We start from the raw sequence: 21,970 nt of genomic DNA, 5'->3' as shown, positions 1-21,970 counted from the left end.
TTGATTTCCATTTAGGAGATCTTCTCCCTGACCATCCCTTCCCTTCCCATTGAGTATCCTGTGTCTGTTAATTAAGCTGTAGACACCTTTGACTGTTAGATAAGTTCTATCAATGAGTTGGTCAAATTATCACAGTGATCCCGGTGGAATTTGGAGGTCAGAACCCCAGGGATGCTATTCTGAGCATTGCTAATGGTGTCTAACTGAGACTGACTTACCATGTAGAACAGGTGCTATAGTTCATCCTGATGGCAACACTAGGAAGTAGGTGTGCTTATACCCACTCTATAAATGAGAAAAATGAGGCTTTGAGAACATAAGTAACTTCTCCAAGGTCTCACAGCCAGAAAATGGCAGAATCAAGATACAAACCCAGACCCACCTGATTCCCCAGCCCATGTTCTTTCCAAAACATAATTTTGCTTTCTCTGCAAAGACTTGAAGGATCCTACACAACCCTGAGCTGGATGGCCTTGAAAATCTCCAATTGGGCACAGGACAGGAAACTCAGAAGGAAAGATTGGCATCCAGAGTCATTGCGTGGACTGCTTCTCCCAACAGTCATGGCTGTTACTTCTGTCCATGGCTATGGGGTTGTGAGGCGAGCCAGCAAAGACCTTCTGGAGTGAGTGAAGGGACAAACACCAGCATTTTTTGGAGTTCAGAGAGCCCTTTGCCTTTGATGCAGGTGTTCCAACCAAGCTGGGATGAGCCGCGTTGCTAATGAGTGATGAGCCACACATGCATCCAAGCCATTTCATAAGTAATTAGTTGTGTGGCACTGACTAGATGCTCCCCAGTCATTTGTTTCATTTCTCTACATTATCTCTCTTCCTCTGGGCTTGCTTTTGAATCAAGCTTCAGGTACAAATGATGAATGAACTAATGACAACACTAATAACAGCTAGACTAATAACCATACTGCTGATGGTGACAATGCCAATTAGGAGAGTGCTAACAGCGACAGACTCTTCTGCTGTTCATCTCTGGAAGGCCACGGGCAGGTGTCCAAGGCAAAGGAGAGCCAGGGAAGTGCAAATAGCACCAAAGGCAAAGGCAGAGACACATTTTTTTTAAAAATACTAACTACATTTATGGGAGATTTAGAAAGCACATATTGTGGGTCCACAAAATCTAAGACATGAGCTCACTGACCGAAAGGATGACAAGAGGGAAATCATTCAGTCTAGGGAGCTGAGCAGAGCTCAGTCACCACGTACTGGGAGCCCCTTCTCCTGAAAGAAGGAACCCGTCCACCTGTGGGCCCTGGAGCTGAGTCCCGATGAGACCCAGGTATCCCTCTGCATGTCACCTGAAAGCAACTGACACACCAGGCAATCCAGACAAATCAATAGACATGAAGATGACGGAAATAAAAATGGGCAGTGGAGAATGCAATGGTGGACCAGGGGTGTCCTGCATGGAGACCCTTGAGTCTACATCAGCGGAATGGGCAGCATGGGGTGCCCCTTGCCGCTGTTGTGAGGTGAGGGGCCTGGCAAAGGGTGTGGGGAAGGCTGCCCCGGGGCTTTCCTTAGCCCCCTGACCCAATCAGCTGCTTCTAGTAGAACAGCGCACTGTTCATGTCAAGGCTGCTGATCAAGTGATTACGATCAACAGTTTCCTTGATATTGTAAGTAGAGTAGCCTCCACGAGCTTTTAGAAGTGACTTTTACTAGAAGATACACAAAGTTGTGGGTATTTGGGAAGAGACCTCAAGGTTGTGTTGTTTCTGAATAAAATTCCTATGAAGAAATTTAGGATATCAGAGTTGGCAAAACAATTGCAAACCCTGCAAACAAACCTCCAGGCGCTGCTGCAGTGTCTGTAGTCTCAGTTGCCCAAAGCCTCCCATGCAGTAAGCACCTTCCCCAAGCTTTCCAAAACAGACACCAGTATTCATAAAGAACACAGATACCAGGACACCACCTGGAAGTGGCATCAACTCCATAGGTAAACTGCAGGCTTGCAAAGCCCTTCATGACCCCAAAGGCACTCTAAAACAGAGAAATGAAATGCTCTACTATAGTCGAAAAAGGTTAGACTGTGTCCTAAACTATGATGACTGCACATTGTGTTTAGCAGATTCTCATGTATTTTACTTCCACTGAGCAAAAATCATACCTAAAAGTGTTCTAGGCTATTCTAGTTCAGATCAGTAACATACCAAAATGAGTGTGGAACCCTTCAGATTGTAACCCACATCTTTCAGGCTGGTTAATTATTTATGTGGACCTGAGCATTCTATCATCAACATGGAGACCAACTAATGGTGGCTTACCAGTTTCCACTTCCAGCTGGGCCAGCCTCCTGGGATGTGAGGTCCTAAATCACTGCTGCCCAAACCACTGGGCCCTGATACAAGTTGTGTTCCAGCAAGACAATCTCCTGCCTAAACTCCAGGACTCCCTTTTCCCCAATATCACATTTGCCATCACAAAGAAGCCGCCAGTCTTACCTGCCCAGCAAAGAGTCCACAGACACCAATGATGCACAGGATGTTGAATACCGCTGAGCCCACGATGGTGCCAACTCCCACGTCGCCTTTGGTGATGAAGACCCCTGCAACACAGATCCCACATCAGCCTGGCTGCTGTGGCCCTGTTGCATTCCAAAGTGGGCGTGGGGAACCTTTCATAAGCATTAGATTGTTCTCAGAATCTACAGGAAACAGCTGAGGGTGGAGAGAGTTTTCTAATCTACAGAGGGATGACTGCTGCACAGGAGTGTGGGGGGCTCGGGGTCTGGGACAAGTTCATGCACAGTAAAAGCATCACTTAAATAAAACAACAGCAGATGGGAGGCTGATGTTCTACTCATTGGGGCCCCTGGATTATCATTTTCTATGAGAGGCAGACAGTCTCGGTCTGGGGGCCATCTCTTCCCAGAGCCCCTTTCCTTCAGACAGTGAAGGGCTGAGATGTCCCTCAGTCTGTCACCTACCTATGACCGATGTGAACAGCTCTGGGGCTGAACTGCCCGCCGCCATGAATGTGGCCCCAGCCACATCTTCACTGAGGTGCAGGCGCTACAGAGGAGCAAAGACAAAGCACAGGTGAGTTGGGATTCCATCTGGGAAGAGAGGTGACTGTGACAACAAGTTCAAGCCCTGAGAAGCAAAGCCTGGGGCTTCAGTGAGAGCAGGAACGACGGGACCTGGGGCTGGTACTTAGTCCCTCTCAGCCCCCTTCTCCTTCTCACAGAGCCCAGCCACTGTTGCCGAACCCCTGCTGAGCCAGAGCTCCTCTCAATGCCCTCCCCAAGGGACAGGTTTGGGGAGGGAACTGCATGTCCTTATGAGCTAAAGCCTCTTGGGAAGATCTAGGAGTCTTCAACCCAGTTCCCCCAGGGGCTGTGCAGATGACAGTCAGGAGTGGAGGTGGGCCCATGGGAGGCCACAGCAGATGGTATGTCTGAGGCTATGATGGGGGCATTCACCTCTTTCTATGGGAGCATTGTCCAGTTCCTTCAGTGTGGCCAGATATTCTGATTTTTAAGAGATGCCAATAATCCAAACTTTTATGCAAAGCTTCCTGATTTTTGTGATGCCATGCTGATCTCAGGCTAAATGAGGCTCATGGTAACCAGTTTGTGAGTCTTTACTCTAGGAGGTTATGGAGGCATGTTGGGGTGTGGATGTGGGGATCACCCTACTGAAACCCACTCCCCTTCCTTCAGGCAGTCTGGAAACCCCGGGATTGGAGAGTGGGAGGGGGGGCTTAAAGCTGAGAAGAAAGTAATGAGGCATCAGCCCTGCCAAGATGGAGTTTATACAATGAGCTCTCCATGTTACCCTGTTTGTTAAACCAAAAGGTGATTTGCAAGAAGTCAAGGAAATTATACACTAGAGGCTGGTTACCAGATTTTGCATTTCTGCATTCAGTCATGACCCAGAAAGTGTGCTGCTGGCTGCCAGCATACTTGGAGTATGACAGTTCCCTCCTGGCAGTCAAGCTTCAGTGACATCCTCCTCTTCCAGTGGCACCAACAACTGCACTTCCTTGCTCAGCCAGAGAGGGGCAGTGTGGCCCTGGTGTAGGTCACTGGCCTCCATTGACTGACTCAGAATAGTCTGCAGGAGGAGTCCTAATTGAGGATTTTAATCTCGGATCCTGGGTCGCTTCACTGTCGGCTGGACAGCGAAGCTTCACATGGGATGCTGAGCAGACCCTAAGATGGAGGCACACATACTGCAAAGTTGCAAGGTGAGGCTGTGAGGGGTGCCCAAGCACTCCCATCCCATGGAGCTAAGAGTTTGTGAGTGAGGTAGCCTGACCCACAGCTCGCAGCAACCTGTATGCTTTGCCAAGACCTGCCAGGAGGCGGGAGCCGTGTGTTGCTGTGGTTCTGTCCTGCTGGGGTATTAGTTGTAGTATCCAAATCTTGGGTTCATGTCCAGTTCCCCCCTCTCCTTCATCCAGCCAGTTTGTTTCTTCCTCTGTATCTTCTTACATCCCTCCATCATCCTCAGTTCACTTCAGCCCTGGCAACATCTCACAGGACTCTAGTCTTCTTGACTCTGGACTCCTATCTACCATGACAGAGCCCTCTAAAGCCCTCCCCAGCTCCTTCCAGAGCTTGGAATAATTCCTAACGCCCAGCCTGGCATGCAGGGCTGCCGGTATGCTGGTGCAAAACCCCATCTTGGTTTTGCGGCTCAGATGTTCTCTCACCAAATACCCTTCCTCAAAATACTTGGCCACTAACACCTTCCCTCTAAGGGCTGCTCTAATCCTGCCCCTTGCACAAGCCCTTTCTTGATCTCCTCCCAACTCTATCCCTCACAGCATCAACCTCTCCTTCCCCCACTCTCTCTGCACTTTTGCACTTGCCAATTCCCCGCCACTTCCTCCAGCCCCCTGTGGATATTACCCTGGAGCTGCTCTGCAGCTAGGAGCCCCGGGATGGGATGGGACACACTATATGTGATCTAGTTTCCTCCCAGCCCCTGGCATAGAGCTTGGTCCAGGCAGAGCCCAGCTTAGTGCTGACATCAGAGGGGTGAGTAGTGTTCCAGAACTATTGTCACATCTTCCGCTGCTCAAATGTCCCACTGCTGTCCTGGAAGCCTCCACATGGGTCCCAAAGCCTCCCACCCTCCCCATCTGACTTCATCTTTCCTAGATGAGCCTCTGCTCAGCCCAAAGCTGCCACCTCATGGTCCTTGGAGATGCCAGGCCCTTCCCCTCATTCAGCTTTGGTTCATGTTCACTCTTCTTCTTGAAATGCCTCTCTCCCTTTCCACCTCAGTGCAGCCGAGTCTGTCTACTGTGGCACATAGGATTTCTCTAAACTCTGGAGACCCTCTCTGCATGTCCTGCAATGATATCTCTTGGCTGTTCAAAATCTAGGGGCTGCCATTTCACAGAAGCAGAAAGTGAGGTCCAGACACAAGGAGAAAGTGAGGTCCAGACAGGGGAAGGGGCTGGCATGGAGCAGGTGCTTTGCAAGCATCAGGGCCGGACCCCAGTTTCAGATCCTGGATCACTGCCTTTATCTCCTTCTCTTTCTCCCAGTTTCTCTCCTTTGCCTTTTCCAGAACTCCACATTTTTCTGCTTTTAACTTTAAAGTATTTGAGACTGAGTGAGAATCTGTCCTGACCTCCAAGCAATGATTTGTTGAATCGTGTGGATTTCTCTCCCTACTCATCTTTCACAAAAGCTGGAAACAACATCCTTCTGTGTTTTTCTGCCCTACTCTCAGTTTTAGTCTACGAGCAACCATGAAACACACAATATCGAATCATTAAAAAGTGATTAGGGAAAGCACAGGCAGTAAACAGAGCTCAGCGCCGAGAGGCCCTCTAGGCCACTGCTGGTGGACCCACACCATGATCCTCTCATCTTGTGAGAAAGTATAACTCCAGGGAGAATTGATCCCACGACTCTTAGAAGATGTAAACATGTCAGGATCTCTATCTCTAAATACATGTAAGCTCTGACCTCAGCCCACCCACCATTCACAGACATAACGTTTCCCCAGCAATTAAGGCTGTTTAAGGTCCATGGAGCCAACACTGTCTTTACAGGAGACAGGCACGGGGCACCTACTCTTGCTATATGAATCTTGCTTATAAGACCAGATTCGGGGTGGAAGGAGGGAGAGCCCAGGAAAAGGTGGTTGCTCTTCTGTGCCCACTCCTCCAGTATCGCTGTGGGTCCAGACAGTGCAGCCAGTTCTAACAACACCATGACCTGATCCAGGCTCGTCTCTGGATAGTGGAGCAGCAAAAAGTCTGAAGATTTGGGACTCAGGCTGACTTGGGCTCAAATAGTGACTCTATCCCGTGACCCAGGGCAAGTTGCTCAGCTTCTCTAAGCTCTGGTGTCCTTGTTTGTAAAGAGGGGATAATATCAGTCACCTGGCAGAATTCTTGAGATGATGAAAGACAAGTAGACATAGTCATACACACTGTTTAGCGACTGAACCATATCAGGGACCTAGTAAAATAACACCCCCTACTTAAACATTTTCTTTCCTTTTCCTCTCCTTAAAACTTTTTTTGTTAAAAGACTCATCCCGCCCTCTTTTTCTGCCATTTTCTGGCTCTTTGATTGCCTCCCCCTACAAGGGCGTGGGTATTCACAGGTTCTGTGGATTTCCTCAACTGAGTAGAACACGTGCTGACAGCTGTACTGACATTCACAGAATATAATTTTGATGTTCACACCAAAAAATTTGCACGGGAAAGAGAGAGAGTGGTTTTGCTCTGCATGAAGAATAAACCACCCAATGGTGGTATTTCAGAGATCACAGAGGACTCCAGTTACAGGTGAGGAACACCTCCTCCCCTTCAACATAACGTGACCCCACTCCCAGGTGGAAGTCCCCGGACAAAGGGCCTCCCCACCTGCCCACTGTGCATTTCAGACGCCACCTCACTTATTCTGTGCTACCGTGGAAGGGAGCCCCTCCTGTGACTCTCTAAATATTCTTATTGTGGGACACTTTTTATTTATTTAAGTATCCAACGCTAACTTCCAGGATGTAGAAGTAACCGTTTAGGGTATGCGGTTCGCTAAGTCTGTGGTTCCTGCACCAGGCAGCAGCCTCAGCATCACCTGAAAAACGTATTAGAAATGCAAGTTCTACCCCCTCCCACTCTCCCAAGACCTACTGGATCAGGTACTCACGGGAGAGAGAAGGAAAGGGAAGAACAACCAGTTTTGAGAACTACTGGCATACAGAAACCGAGTTCCGGACAGATGTGTCTGAGGGAGATGCCTTCTGGAAACAGGGATTCTGAATTTAAAAATAAATAAATAAATAAAATGGAAAGCTTTCAGATAAAGGAAACTACATTTCCAAACAGACAAAGAGTTGAAAGAGGCAAGAGAATGAAAGAGTTCTAGATCTGCTGAATATTTTTTGATGAAAGGGGTTTAACTTGCTGTTCAGCCTGGCATGCACTGTGATGATTTCTAACAAGGACACTTTCCTGATCTCTGTGGCCAATTCTTTCATCTCAGTGCTTCCACTTGGAGCATTTCTGTATATGTACAGAGAGAGGAAGCGTGGCAGAGGTATGCGGTTGGAGGTTTTTAATCCTGTGAGGACCCCAAGGATCATCAAAGGAGAGTTATAGAGGCAGAAGGAAACGCGGGAGAGAGGGGTAGAGGAAATGACAGAGAGAAAGGAAGAGTGAGGTTAAAAGGAAAAGAAAATGGGGAAGGAAAATACAAATAGCACCATTAGTTAGGTCTAAATGGAGTTGAGGAGGTTGGTCCTTTGGGTTTTCGTCTGATTATTGATCGGTGTCATGAAATGCTCAGTGGACTGATGGCACTTTTGTGCTAATAATGACCATCGCTCTCAAACATGCTGATGCCTGGTGTTTCCACCTCAGCTGCCCTGCAAGGGCTCCCCAGGACCTTGGTGAGGAGGCTGGAACAATACAGGGCACAGGTTCAGTCCCCAGTCTGGCTCACACATACCAAGAATATGAGGCACGTACCTCACAGATCTTTTCCAAGGAAGGGACGAAGAAGTCATCACACACAATGGCCAGCGCATAGAACATGTATATGGCCTGGAAGAGAGGAGATAAAAGGGGTTAAAGTTAGAGCGAGGCAGGGCCAGGAAGATGAGGGTCCAGCCACCTTCTGCTTTGATAATGTCTTCTGTCATCGTGAATTCAACATCTTAAATACCAAGTCTCTGCAATGCCCACAACACTCCCCTGTGACCTGGTCCCAGCTTCCTCTCTGATATTATCACCTGCCACTCTCCTTTTGCCCACCTCCCTTTCCATGAAACATGCCATGGATTCCTGTCTCACGGCCTTTGCACTTGTTCTTCCCTCTGCCTGGAACACTCTCCTGCAAGATAGCCCACTGGATCACGCCATCACACCCTTCAGGTCCCTGCTCAGATGGCAACCTCTTTCGCCCACTCCCATTTCTCTCTATCTCATTTATCTCTTTGGTTTTTCCCGATATATTATATGTTAAATTAATTCACCTATTGTCTGTCTCCTCCACCAGAAGTTCATGAGGATACAATGTCATATAATTAATTTCATGTAATTATTGCCATATCCCCAGCAGTCAGCACAGGGCCTGGTATATAGTAGGTACTCCATAAAGGTATGTGAAATGAGGGAATAAATAAATGAACACTTCCAACTGAACCTCTTTACTCACCAGATTCCTGCAGGAAAGCTTTGCAAACTTGCTTCTGCATCTTGGTCAGCTATGACCAGGGTATCACCTGGAATTCTACCTTCTGGCCAGAAATTGCCTCTCCACTCTATTCAACCCCATGTTTCCTCTCTAACGAAATCTTACTAGGATTTCAGTGTTGATTGACCACTCAACATCCTTCTCCCACTCTTTCCTAAGGAGACCCCAGTTTTGTCCAAATATCCACCATGCCGCATGTGGAAGGTGACCCCATCCTTTTCTCCAGGAGTGGATGCTGATTGGTCAATTAGTATGTAGTATTCATTAGCTGTGGCTATTGGTTCAGAGGTGAGCACATGACCTAGGCTGGCCCAATTAGAGAGCAGGAAAGGCTTTTAGTTTTTGCCAAAGGGAGCCATTTCTCACCCTCTGTTGCTGGTTGTGGAGGAGGAAGCTGGGAGCCCTCATTGCCGCTGACAGTCATATTGAAGGAATCTGACTTGAGAGGAAGTTGACCCTGAGTAAAAAAAAATCCTAAGCCCTTGATAACATCCCTGAGCCCTTGATCAAGTGCCCACCCTGCCTCTTGACTTCATAACATACTATGAGCACTGTTGAGGCCAGTTTGATTTAGAACATCTCTGTTACTTGCTTCTCAAAGCATCTAATAGGTGTGGTTCAAGTTCCAGCAACCTCAGCATGAACATTGCGTTCATTTATTGACCTCCCAGTCTCTTTTCCTTTTGAGAAGTGCTCCTCAGGATGGGAGTCATACATCCTCTCCAACTCACACAGGGCGCAGACACATGACCCAGGATAGCCATAGATCATCCATGCCCTGTCACACAGTGGAGAGTCAGGGACAGGTCTGTAAGGGGCCAAGCAGAGATAAATGGAGAAGCTGAGGGAGAGACACCCTCTTTTTATGGATATAAACACCCCACATCTGGAGCTGCTAGAGGCAGCTGTCATATAGAGAAAACTTGCCTGAGAATAATGCTGCTTTCACAGTGAGAAGCCGATCCAAGTGATGGGATAGGCACATGCACGCACACACACAGGCACACACACATCCCAAATGACACCATGTGACCCCTGACCCCAGCTCCAGTCTAAAATCAAAGTGGACTTTCCAATTTCATGAGCCAATAATAGGCCTTTTACACTTAAGCAATTTTAAGTTTCTGTCACTTGCAACCGTCCTTCATGAAGCCTTCTGTGGCAACCCAAGCATGAAATGATCTCTCTTGCCTTTGGCTCTTGGCAGTTGCACTAATGTACCCCCAGGGTCCCTGCTTTGCATGAGCTTGTTTGCTTTTTCACATATATGTTTGGTCTCTTCCATGAGATCGTAAGATTTTAAAGTATACCTTAATGCTAGATCCTGTGGAAATATCAGACAAATGCACAAAGACATATGCACTAGTATTTTCATTCCACAATTGCTGGCTACAATAAGTTATCAAACCTAGCAAAATATACCTTGGGGAATGGGTTATATAAACTGTGGTTCATCATTCAATAAGATGCCCTTAAAAGGGATTGTGTAAATCCAATATGAAGTGACAAGGAAAGGCATTCACAATACATTGCTAAATGAAAAACAGCATTACAATCTCTTTTTTATTACATAATCTATGTATATGTGTACATACGCACATTATATATTTGCATATAAGAGTTTGTAAAGCCATTAATCAAAATAGTGGCTACATTTCTCTCTCAGTTGGTGTGACTCTATCTGTATTTTATAATCCCTATCAATATTTTCACTCTGAAATAGTATTTCTTCTGTAACTTTTGTAGGTGATGGGAGATTTTAGAGGTAAGAACTCTGTCTTATACTTCTTTAATTTCTGAGGAGCCTGGGATGCTTGGCATGGAGAAAAAAATCTCAAAAATAACTCATTAATAGATCCATTCATAATCTGTACAAAATTATTTGCCAATGGGCTTTTTATTGAAAACGTCAATTAAGAATAATTCTTGCTGTATTTTGTAGCCTGGGAAAAATCGGAAAATACATCCCCAAATTGTAATGGACTCAAACCCTCTTTTGCTGTATGACTTGGCTGATTCAATGATATGCAAGTTTGAAGATTAGCTTTGAAAGGACACTCACATTCGGTAATCAGGATACAGAATTGCACATCTGTGGATTAATCAAGATCTAAATAAGCTGTCCATAGCTGACATATTCAACTCACTGAAACAGCCAACACTGCCTAGAAGTCCATAAACCATCTCACCAAGAATATGTTCCAGTATTACGTATTGATCTGGTTTTGTGGCAAGAAGTTCCATCTAAAACACTGTTATATCCATGCTTGGAGGGGGGTGAGAAATGAGATCTGCCAAGCACTCAGGACTTTTGAGGATAGTGACTGTCGAAAGCTGTGTGAGTTCTCATGAGCTGGGCAGCATGAGGCAAGGATGCTCACTGTTAACCAGATGCCCTTTGACATAACACCTCTGGGCACCCAGACAGGCCTGGAAGGTGATAAACCCTTGCCAGCTGCAGAGCCCTTCCTGGCACCTGAGGGTGGGCCTGCCACTCTGGCTACAAAACACTCTGCTCTAACTCTCTCTCATGTTACCCACCGGAAAACAGGTTCCTGCAGCACAAGCAAAGAGAACAAAGGAAGAAAATGTAGGTTCAAAGTCAAATTTTAAGATGCAGAAAACCTACTAGTTGATGGTACTATCAATACAACTAGCACAAATAGCTTTAATAGAGTAAGGCATCTTTAGGTTACTTTGACCATTCTTTTATTTTCAAAGGATATATTAATATCATTGACAATAATAATAATCACATTTGCCACTGTTTGTTGAGACAGGAATTCCAGGCATGCTCCAGGTATATTACCCGGACTTTCTCAGTTCTTCTAAATCTTGTATGAGGCAGGGAGTTACTGGTCGCATTTCCCGCACGATGCAGAGCGTGTAGGAACTTGCCCAAGTACACATGGCCAGCAAACGGCAGGGCTTACATTTGACCCCAGGACTCCCTCCAAGCCTTCCCGCAGAGCCCGGCTATTTCCCTGTATAAAGATCATTTTTGGTTCACCACCCCATCGCCACTTTTTCTGATGTTCAGCTCATCTACTAGTGAGCTGTCTTCTCCAACTGCAGACAGCGAGGGATATTTTTAGAATTCCAGCCATCCACTTTTTGGGGCTGCCTGTCAGAGTCATTGAAGTTCTTTATCAATATTATTATTTTTACCAGATGCACTACAAAATATGAGACAGATTTGAACTCTCGAAAATGCTTGGGCTGGCCCAACACCCTGAGGCAGCCCAAACATGCTGTAACTCACCCTGGAACCCACGCCCATGGGTTGGCTACAGCAGCTGGTACAAGTGAATGTGGGGTGCCTTCTGGAAACAATGAATGATGGGCATCTAGAGAAGATGGGGGGTCTTTTGGAATTTCATCTTTACTCTCATGACCACAAGGCTTCTCTTCCCAGGGAATTTTTCAGAACCCTCTGAGTGGGAATCTGCTTTGGCATTGATCGTGTGTAGCCTGGACTGTGAGTCGTGTTTTATGTTCATGTCTCTGGATTCCCTTTTGTTTTATGTTCATGTATCTGGCCTCCCTTCTACTGAGGGTAGTATCTGTGTCCTCACATATTAATATCCACCCCACTCAAGCATGGGCTCTCTATATATGAAGTGATGGATCCCAAGGAGGGTAGTGTTCATGGAGTAGCTGGTGTTGCCTTTTTTTTTTTTTTCGAGAGTGTCTCACTCTGTCACCCAGGCTGGAGTATAGTGACGCATTGCACTCATGGTTCACTGCAGCCTTGTTCCACCAGACTCAAGAAATCCCCCTACCTCAGCCACCTGAGTAGCTGGGACTACAGGTGCATGCCACCATGCATGGCTTTTTTTTTTTTTTTTTTTTTGTATTTTTTTTTTAAGAGTCAGAGTTTCACCATGTTGCCCAGGCTGGTCTCAAACTCCTGAGCTCAAGTGATTCACCCACTTGGGCCTCCCAAAGTGCTGGGATTGCAGCTGTAAGCCACTGCACCTGGCCTGGTGTAATCTAACAAGGGAAATGCCCAAGTAGCACGGACAGGGTACAAGCAGTTGCTAAAAGCAACACAGTCTGGAGCCTTGGAGGAAGTCCGGGGCATGGTGTGGGATCTCCCATCAGGTCCTAGACTTGAAAGTTCCAAGCTGTGTGACTTTGTGTGACTCTTCTTACCTTGCTTACCCTTCAACATGGGCCTTATCACTGCATGCTCCCTGGTGCTTATACGGCTGTTGTGAGAAGTAAATGAAAAGCAATGAGCAAAAGGGCTTAGACATAGCACAGCCCCTCAGGCACTGCCATTGTCGTGGCAACAATAAGGATGCCATGAGAACATGCCCAAGCTAGCCTGCTGGAGGAAAAGAGACATGCAGGGTAGAGACAGGTCACCTCAGTTGTCCCGGCTAAGGCTGTCAGAGATTAACTGGCAAGCAGCTAATCCCTAAACGTGGGTAAGCCCAACTGAGACAGGCCCCGCCCAGCCCAAGTTCAACAGTTCAGCTGAACCAGAAAAACCCATGAACCAATGAATTGTTTATTATATGTCACTGAAGTTGTGAGGCCATTTGTTACGCAGCATTATTGAGGCAGTCAGTATGTTGATAGTGTCCTTTGATGTACAGGTAACAGATACAGCCCAGATAATTAAAAGAGCCACAGTGAAAAAAACAATATTGAGTAACTTCCAAGAAGCAGACTTGAAAAATTCCTAACAGACAAAATGACAAAGTAGAACTTTCAGGGATAGCTCCACTCAGCTGAAATAATATTTATATGTTTAAAGCATACACTATTCAGAGGCCACCAAGGAAAATGATGATTCTATTCTGAGGCAGACCTGCCTTAGGATTTGAAGAGTTATTTATTTATTAATTCAACAACATTGTGTGCAGCACCAACTCAAAGCCAGATGCACTGTTTGGTGGGAAGGGTCTAAGATTTAATAAGTTACTGTCCTTCAACAAAGAAGAATGGCCTGAGGTCCAGTTGGAAGTACCCAACATAAGAAGTTCACCTTAACTCAGTGTGGAGATCTTAGGATAGAGTTCTGTAATGTCGCAGATGCTGTTGGTGGCCTATTCATAGTTATTCAACCTTTAATTTTGCAAACACAACTTCCATTTGTTCTGAGTAACGATATGCTCAACTCTTCTGGCCTTCTTGGATCTAGTCATGGCCATGTGACACAGTTTTGGCCAATGAGAAGAAAGCACACATTCAGCTAAAGTCACCCTATCTTCCAGCCTGCAACTTGGATGTGATGTCTGGAATGGCAGCAGTCATTTATGACTATGAGATAACAAGCCTGAGGATACACACCAACATGTTGAGGGCAGCAGGGCGCTGAGGATACCATGCACCATCTGGACTCATGCCTGAAATCAGCTTCTTCCGTATTTCTAACTATGTGAGAAAATGACTTCCTTACTTGCTTCACTCACCATTAGCCGGGCGCTCTGTACTTGAAGCCATGTGCTTCCCTAACTGATGTGGGCCACAAAAGATACGCTGGGTAGAGGTAGTGCAAGGAGAAGATAGAGGAAGTGGCTGTTGACCCAGGATTCTGAGAAATAATTAGTACCTCATCAGGTAATTTCAAAGGTTGATTGGGACTAATAAAACTAAAGAACTTTGTCTACAGTGGCTAAACGGAAAAACACCTAAGATAACAGGAAATCATCATGGCCCATGACATAATACAGGTGAGCAGGCTGTAGCTGGAATGTTGATCTACATAAGGGCTTCTGAATACTGAGGGCAAATGTATTTGAATAGCAGGACTTTAACCCTGCTGTTTTATGTTGCATCGACAGTCAGCGGTTTTCACAAACAATTTCTTTTTACTACATCATCTGCACTCCTGTCCCTCTGTCTTTAATTTCAGTGAAGGTGTTGTGGAGAAGCAATTTTTAGGGAAGCACTACAGAACTGTGGCCTTGGTGGAAATTGTTCTAAATCTTAAATCTCCCAGGGAACATGGCTGGAATCATAATAATAAAATCTTCCTTTTCCTCCTCTTTTTCATAGTTTCAAGTGATCACATATAATTAAGCTTGGAATAGAAAAGTTACTTTTTAAAAATTATTTTCCCTGATCACAGGCTCTGTATCTAATAGCCCCATGAGGACAAGGTGGAACTGACCATGGGTCTGCTGTAGGGTGCTGCTACCAGTGTGGATATCATTGTTCTGGAACCATTCATTGATTCTAGTCACTAGAGAGAAATGCTCAGTCTCACAGTCCAGGTTCTGAACAAGAGGATTTGGGGTGGGAGTTTGCAGGGAAGAGGAATGCAGCAGAAGGCTGTTGGTGCCCCTTCCCTTCACCATATTCTTCAGGCCGCATTAATTCAGAGAGCTCCATTGACTTTCAAAGACCAGAGTATTCCTCAATTTGTTTGAAGACTTTTGATTTAACCACATGAAGAAGTCAAGAAATGCTTGAAAATTAACACCCATGGGAGCCCTCAAATGTTGAGAGTTGGCATATCAGTACCCGTGACTGGGCTAACTCTATGCTGTCTCCAGAGTTTCCCAGCTGAATTAAGTTTCAGGTGCCCAGAATATTATGTTGCATTGCTGGCTTGGTTATGGACCTAGTTTTTTTTTCTTTTTTTCTTTTTTTAGAGATGGGGTCATGCTCTGTTGCCCAGCCTGGAGTGCAGTGGCATGATCATAACTTACTGTAGCCTCAAACTCCTGGGCTCAAGGGATCCTTCCACTTCAGCCTCCTGAGTAGCTGGGGCTACAGGCATAATTTGCTAATTTTTTTTTACACAACATTTTTAGAGGTGGGGGGCTCCTCCCTATGTTGCCAAGGCTGGTCTTGAATTCCTGGGCTCAAGCGATCCTCCCCTCTAAGCCTTCTGAGTTGCTGGGATTAGAGGCGTGAGCCACTGCACCTGGTTCAGGTCATGTACCTTTTATTAGTAGCTTTCACTTTCCTGTCTCACTTGCTATTCCCCTACTGATGTTTTCTTCCTCTTTTCCAATATCACTTACATTTAAATCCTTGTCTCAGGGTCTGCTTCTGAGAGAGCCCACAGTAAAACAAGAGGGAAGTGAGTTAAGGAAGATTGTGAAGGGAATGAAATAAAATTTTAAATCACAATGGGCCACTCTCAGAAACAACTGCCTTCCTAATGTATATGGGACCCTCTCCTGAGTCCCACCCTATGGTTATTTAGTCATTTGGCATTGGGAAAGTCTTTGGGAGCCATTACCAGCTGAATTAGTTATCTTGCTGGGGCTCAAATTCCAAGGGAAACGAGCATATGTGAATGTACCTGCACCATTAACATAAGTCCTTGGATTATTTTACTTTAAAGGAATTTAAGGTGCCCAGATGTGTCCTTGGCCATTTAGTGTTCTTCAAGGTCACCATACTGGGGTCCCTGTTTTGGAGTCTTGGGAATGAGAGGTTTGCCATCTCTGGAGAAATGTTTCAGCAGAAAAAGATTCTTTCACTTTCCCCCCCTTGGTTCTCCTTCCTTTTCTCCTCTCTCTCCCTCTTCCTCATTGAAGATGCCTTTTTCACAGTGTCCGCTTGCTGAGATATTGACTCCTGTGTTACTGAGGAAGTCATTTATTTCTTTTGGTTGTCAGTTTCTCGGGTGACCTTTGCTGCTTCCCCTCGAAACCCACTGAAAGAAGGCTCTGGGAACAAGGTTTGTGCAGCTGGGCTGATGCTGATGTACCCCCTATAGGGCTATACTGTGAGTCCAGTACACACCTTCTCCATTTACCTCCCCACCTGAAGCAGGGGACAATGGGCCTCATCTAGCCTCACAAGTGGGAACCTGGGGCACAGAGAAGTCCAGCAGCTCAGGCCACATGACTAGTAAGTGATAGAGGCAGGATTTGAACCCAGGTGACCCACTGGGTTCAAATCCTGACCACCACACCACACCATACCACACAGCATTCCAGGAAGAGGACAGCCTACTTTCTATTTGAGGAACGTCTACAGCTCTAAGCTCCACCAGGCCTCAAATCCCCTTCTATGGAGACTGAGGCTCTTACCCTGGGGTCCATAAGCCCCTCTGTCCTCCAAAGAGCACTCAGAAAGAATTTGTGAGTTTGCTAAGGATGCGAACAAATTACATCTTTGTTCTCACTAACCTGTAATTGGAATTCAGCACTTCCTTCCACTATGAATACAGGCAATATGCCACAATAATACTGGCAAAACCTGGGAATATGTCCCCAGCAGAAGTCACAGATCTTTCCTATCACATTACTCATGTTTCAGAGTATCTATCAAACTATCATTTGTGTTCATCATTACTTCAAAAATAAGTAGCTATGAGACCTAATGCTAGATCTCCTATCTAATATATTAACAAAGTATCCTATGTTACCATATCACTTTATCCCAGAGTCACCAGGAAATGCAGATAAAATGGGGGTCCCTAGCATCACTCCAGAGGATCCATTTAGCAATCTGGGTTGGGCCCAGGGATCTCCATTTCTAACCAGCACCAGGTGGTGCATGGGATCACACTGGGGACATTCTTGGACATTTCCTGGTCTGTTTCCATAAAACTCATTGAGAAGGGGTCAATGATATGGTTTGGCTCTGTGTCCCCACCCAAATCTCATGTTGAAGTGTGATCCTGAATGTTGGAGGAGGGGCCTGGTGGGAGGTGATTGAATCACAGGGGCAGCTTCTCCAATGCTATTCTTCTGAAAGAGTTCTCCCAAGATCTGCTTGTTAAAAATTGTGTAACACTTCCCCCTGCTCTCTCTCCTGCTGGCCATGTGAAGATGTGCCTGATTCCCCTTCACCTTCTGCCATGATTGTAAGTTTCCTGAGGTCTCCCCAGAAGCAGAAGCCTGTACAACCTGCAGAACTGTGAGCCAATTAAACCTCCTTTCTTTATAAATTTCCCAGTGACAGGTAGGTCTTTATAGCAGTGTGAGAACAGACTAATACATCCAGAATAGTGGGGAGGTCTAGTGTACCTGTCAGGGTCTGGGCAGAAAGCAGAAGACAATTCAAAAGTGTTTGACCAAAGATAACTCTTTTCTGACTGAAGAGAATTTAATGAAGGACTTATTTGCAGCAGTGCAGTCAGGATTAGGGGACCCAGCAAAGATGGCGGAGACCCCCAGAGCCTAGCAACAATGGGAACCTTTGGCCTGAAGGTGCAAGAGGACATGGAGTTGCTGCAGCCTGGTAAGTGTGGGGAAGGGGGTTAAGAGCACGTAGATGATCACAGGAGTGGAGGGAAGCAGCTGCTGCCAGACCCTGGAGAGCCAGAAGGGAGCAAAAAGAAGTGCCGGGGCCTCTTATTCCTCCTGCCCTCTCCTCTCCTGTCGCAGCTTCCCATCAATTGAGGTGAAAGCTAGAGGTGTGGGAGCCCTGGGGCTAAGGTCCTGATCTCCCTGTCCAGAGCAGGGCAGAGAAGAACGGAAAATGGGACAGAGGTTGGAGTAGAGAATAACCACCCAGGAAGCTTGAGAAAGGATGGAAAGGAAATGGGAGGCACAGGTGGGACAGGAGGGCCACAGGAGTGGAAGGATGAGGAAAGGGACATGAAGAAGTCCTTAAGTCTAACTCAACATAAAGACATCAGGCCTTTATCACTTCCTTGCCTTCACTGCCGATTTACTAAGGCCCTCAAATAAGTACATACATGATGAAATCATTGTACAAAACAAGTACGTGCAAAGCATCAAGACACAGGAAACATAAAAATACAAGTAGTGTGTCAAGAGGAAGAAACAGAAGAACACTGATACGACATCTTGCACTTTACATCCCATGTGGATTTTTGCTACCCAGAAGTGCTGGGGGCTGGCCAGAGAAGGGCAGATCCATTACAGCTGGGCAGGTCTGACCTCCCACAGGGGTTCCCCGATCCACTCTTTCTTGGGTTCCTGAGCTGGACTGCTTCCTGGGATTTGTGAACCATTTCCATTTCTAAGTCAGCCTATGTATTGGTTTTCTTAAGTAAGACAGAGGAGAGCAAACCTAATTGGGGAACGGGAAGGACCAATATCTCTGGGAGGGCCTGCATCTCTAAAAAACCCTCTGTATATCTCTCCGTCTATTTTAGTCACTGTTCATATATACGTAGTATATACTGGATGTATCAACATATACAAATACTGTACATATTCCCACATATCTATTACTTTGGATTAAATGTTTTAAACTATTTTTATTGTGGTAAAATAGGCATAACATAATTTACCATTTTAATAATTTTTAAATCTACAGTTCAGTGGTGCATTCATACCATGAAACCATCATCACCATCCATCTTCAGAGCTTTTTTCATTTTCCCAGATTGAAACTCGGTCCTTATTAAACAATAACTCCCCATTTCCCCTTCTCCTTAGTCTCTGGTAACCATCATTTTCCTTTCTATGAATTTGACTGTGCTAGGTACTTCATACAAGTAAAATCATATGATATTTCCTCTTTTGGGATAGGCTTATTTCACCTAGCATAATATATTCAAGGTTCATCCCTGTTGCACCATGTGTTAGAATTTCCCTCCTTTATAAGGCTGAATAATATTCTATTATATATCTATACCAAATGTGCTTATCCATTTATCTGTCTACGGGTGGTCTGTTTCCACCTTTCAGCTATTGTGAATGATGCAATATTCTTTGAGTCCCTGATTTCAATTCTTTCGGGTATAATCCCAGAAGTGGAATTGCTGGATCATATGGAATTCTGTTTTTAATCATTTGAGAAACTGCCATACTATTTTCCACAGCAGCTGTACCATTTTACATTCCTAACTATAGTGTCAATGGGTTCCAATTTCTCCACATCCTTGCCAACACCAATTATTTTCTGATATTTTGATAGTAGTCATCTTAATGGGTGTGAAGTGGTATCTCACTGTGGTTTTAAACTGCATTTCCCTAATGATTAGTGATTTTGAGCATCTTTTTATATATTTATTGGCTATTTATAGATCATTTTTGCAGAAAAGTCTATTCAAGTCCTTTGCCCATTTTGATATCAAGTTGTTTGCTTTTTGGTTGTTGACTTGTAAGGGCTCTTTATATATTCTGGATATTAACCCCTTACCAGATACATGATTTGCAAATATTTTCTCCCATTCTGTGAGTTGCCTTTTCACTCTATTGACTGTGTCCTTTGATGGACAAAAATTTTAATTTTTGATGTATTTCAATTTATTTTTCCAGCCACTCTAATGCGTGTGTGATGATCCATATATCTATTTTTCTCCTGCAAAGAGAAGGTGATTGAGACATGGTTTTGGAGTTGGTTAAAAGTTTATTTTTTTCTTTTCAACTTTTAGGTTTCAGGGATAGATGTGTGGGTTGTTACATGGGTAAACTGCATGTTGCGGGAGTTTGCTGTATAGACCATTTAGTCACCAAGACAATAAGCATAGTACCTGATAGGTAGTTTCTCAATCCTCACCTTCCTCCCTCCCCCTACCCTCAAGCAGGCCCCAGTGTCTGCTGTTCCCAGCTTTGTGTCCATGTGTACTCCATGTTTAACTCCCACTTATAAATGAGAATATGCAGTATTTGACTTTCTGTTTATTAATTTGCTCCAGCTCCATCTATGTTGCTACAAAGGACATGACCTCATTCTTTTTTATGGCTGTGTAGAATTCCATTGTGCATATGTACCACATTTAAAAAAATCTAGTCTACTGTTGATGGACATTTAAGTTGATTCCATGTCTTTGCTTTTTGTGAATAGTGCTGCCTGCAATGTCTTTATGGTAGGGTGATTTATATTCTTTTGGATGATTTGTAAAATATTCTATATACTGGGTATATACCCAGTAATAGGATTGCTAGGTCAAATGATAAATTCTGTTTTGAGTTCTTGAGAAACCTCCAAATGGCTTTCCACCGTGGCTGAACTAATTTACATTCCCAGCAGCAATGTATAAGCATTCTCTTTTCTCCTCAACCTTGTCAGCAACTATTATTTTTTGACTTTTTAATAATAGCCATTCTGTCTGGTGTGAGATGGCATCTAATTGTGGTCTTAATTTGCATTTCCCTAATGATTAGTGATGTTGAGCATTTTTCATGTGCTTGATGGCTGTGTTTTTATGTCTTTAAGAAAGTTCATTTTTGAAAAAGTGAAATCCCCTCTCACTGCCATCCTCCTGAAGCCCTGCTGCCAAGTATGATGGAGAAGCAGAAATGTTCCCTGGTTTTCCTGGCAACCCTCCCCTGGCAAGCGCACACATACTCTGTGAAGCATGATTCTAGAGGAAGATGCCTTCCTGGTTTGAGTCCATTAATTATTTTCCAAGGAAGGACCTCTCTTGTAGCATAAGGAATGTTAATTCCTCCTACATCTATATGGGTTTCCTTCCTTTTCAAAGTATTACCCAGTAGAAGTCTTCATTTGGTTTATACAAGAACAGGCACAGATGATTGAGGTTCTTTATTCCCATTCTGTGGTTGAGGGAAAGAATGACAGGCACAGGGTGGAGACAGTGAGCAATGAGAAGTATGGGAGTCCCTGGTGTTGTCAGAGGCTACTGCTTGGGCCATGACCTCAGCTGCCCACGGGAAACAGCAGGGTGTGGGAATGTAGAAATGAATGAGGTAGGGCCCACTGCTCGCTAAACGGTGGAGGCCCATCTTTGACTCAGCCAGTTGTTGCAAGAGAATATGTGTTTGGTGTGGGCAAAGCTTCTGATTCTTCAAGAAAAGCTGCAAAGCTGGGCTTCTAGATACCATCTCTTGATTTTGAGTAATGGACACTAAGTAGCCACTCTGTTCTCAGATCCTTCTCCCTTGCTGCTGCTGCCTCTGTGCCAGGCACACTGGCCTCCTGGCTGTTGCTTGAATGATCTTGGGACAGTTTAGTTTACTTTTGTATCCTTAGTTCCAGAGCAGTACCTGGTACTCTTTCTGGAATTTGAATGAATAAATGAGTGAATGAGCTTTCAGTGGACCAAGCCCTGGGCTCAGTGCTTGATACGCATTAGCTCATTTCATCTTCCCAATAACCAACGTACAGAAGTTGGGCCTACTGAATCTGTGATTCACAGATGAGTAAACTTACATTTGGAGGAAATAAGAAAGATGCCTGATTTACAGAGTCAGCATTCATCCAAATTTAGTGCCACATGACTTCAAAGTCCCTCATCTGAATCACACAGCCTCCATTATCAGTAGACTCCAGGCACTGAAGATGCAGAATTCCCTACCTGTCTGGTCACCATCCCATTCATTCATTTAAAGATGCCATTTAGTGTAAGAGGGAAATTGGCTTTCAGTTTATAGGAATCAATACAAGGAAAAAGGCTCTGAGGTCTTGGTTGGATTCCTCGGAAGTAGAC

General features: G+C 45.1%; 1 protein-coding gene across 2 annotated transcripts in view; it reads right to left on the bottom strand.

Annotated features, from left to right (window-relative positions):
- SLC24A3 (solute carrier family 24 (sodium/potassium/calcium exchanger), member 3) overlaps positions 1–21,970 on the bottom strand; it is a 453,583-nt gene that overhangs the window by 139,562 nt on the left and 292,051 nt on the right. For both annotated transcript variants that reach the window (XM_011979523.1, XM_011979522.1), the window contains exons 3-5: positions 7,956–8,030; positions 2,944–3,028; positions 2,459–2,562 (exon numbers count right to left, since the gene is read on the bottom strand). In XM_011979523.1, coding sequence (XP_011834913.1) covers positions 2,459–2,562; positions 2,944–3,028; positions 7,956–8,030 — 264 coding nt within the window. The remainder of the gene's footprint in view (positions 1–2,458; positions 2,563–2,943; positions 3,029–7,955; positions 8,031–21,970) is intronic.

Source organism: Mandrillus leucophaeus, unplaced genomic scaffold, assembly GCF_000951045.1.
Source record: "Mandrillus leucophaeus isolate KB7577 unplaced genomic scaffold, Mleu.le_1.0 Scaffold202, whole genome shotgun sequence".
NCBI classification, from domain to species: domain Eukaryota; kingdom Metazoa; phylum Chordata; class Mammalia; order Primates; family Cercopithecidae; genus Mandrillus; species Mandrillus leucophaeus.
The sequence above is the reverse complement of the archived record's forward strand: the minus strand, read 5'-3'. Positions and strand labels throughout refer to the sequence as shown.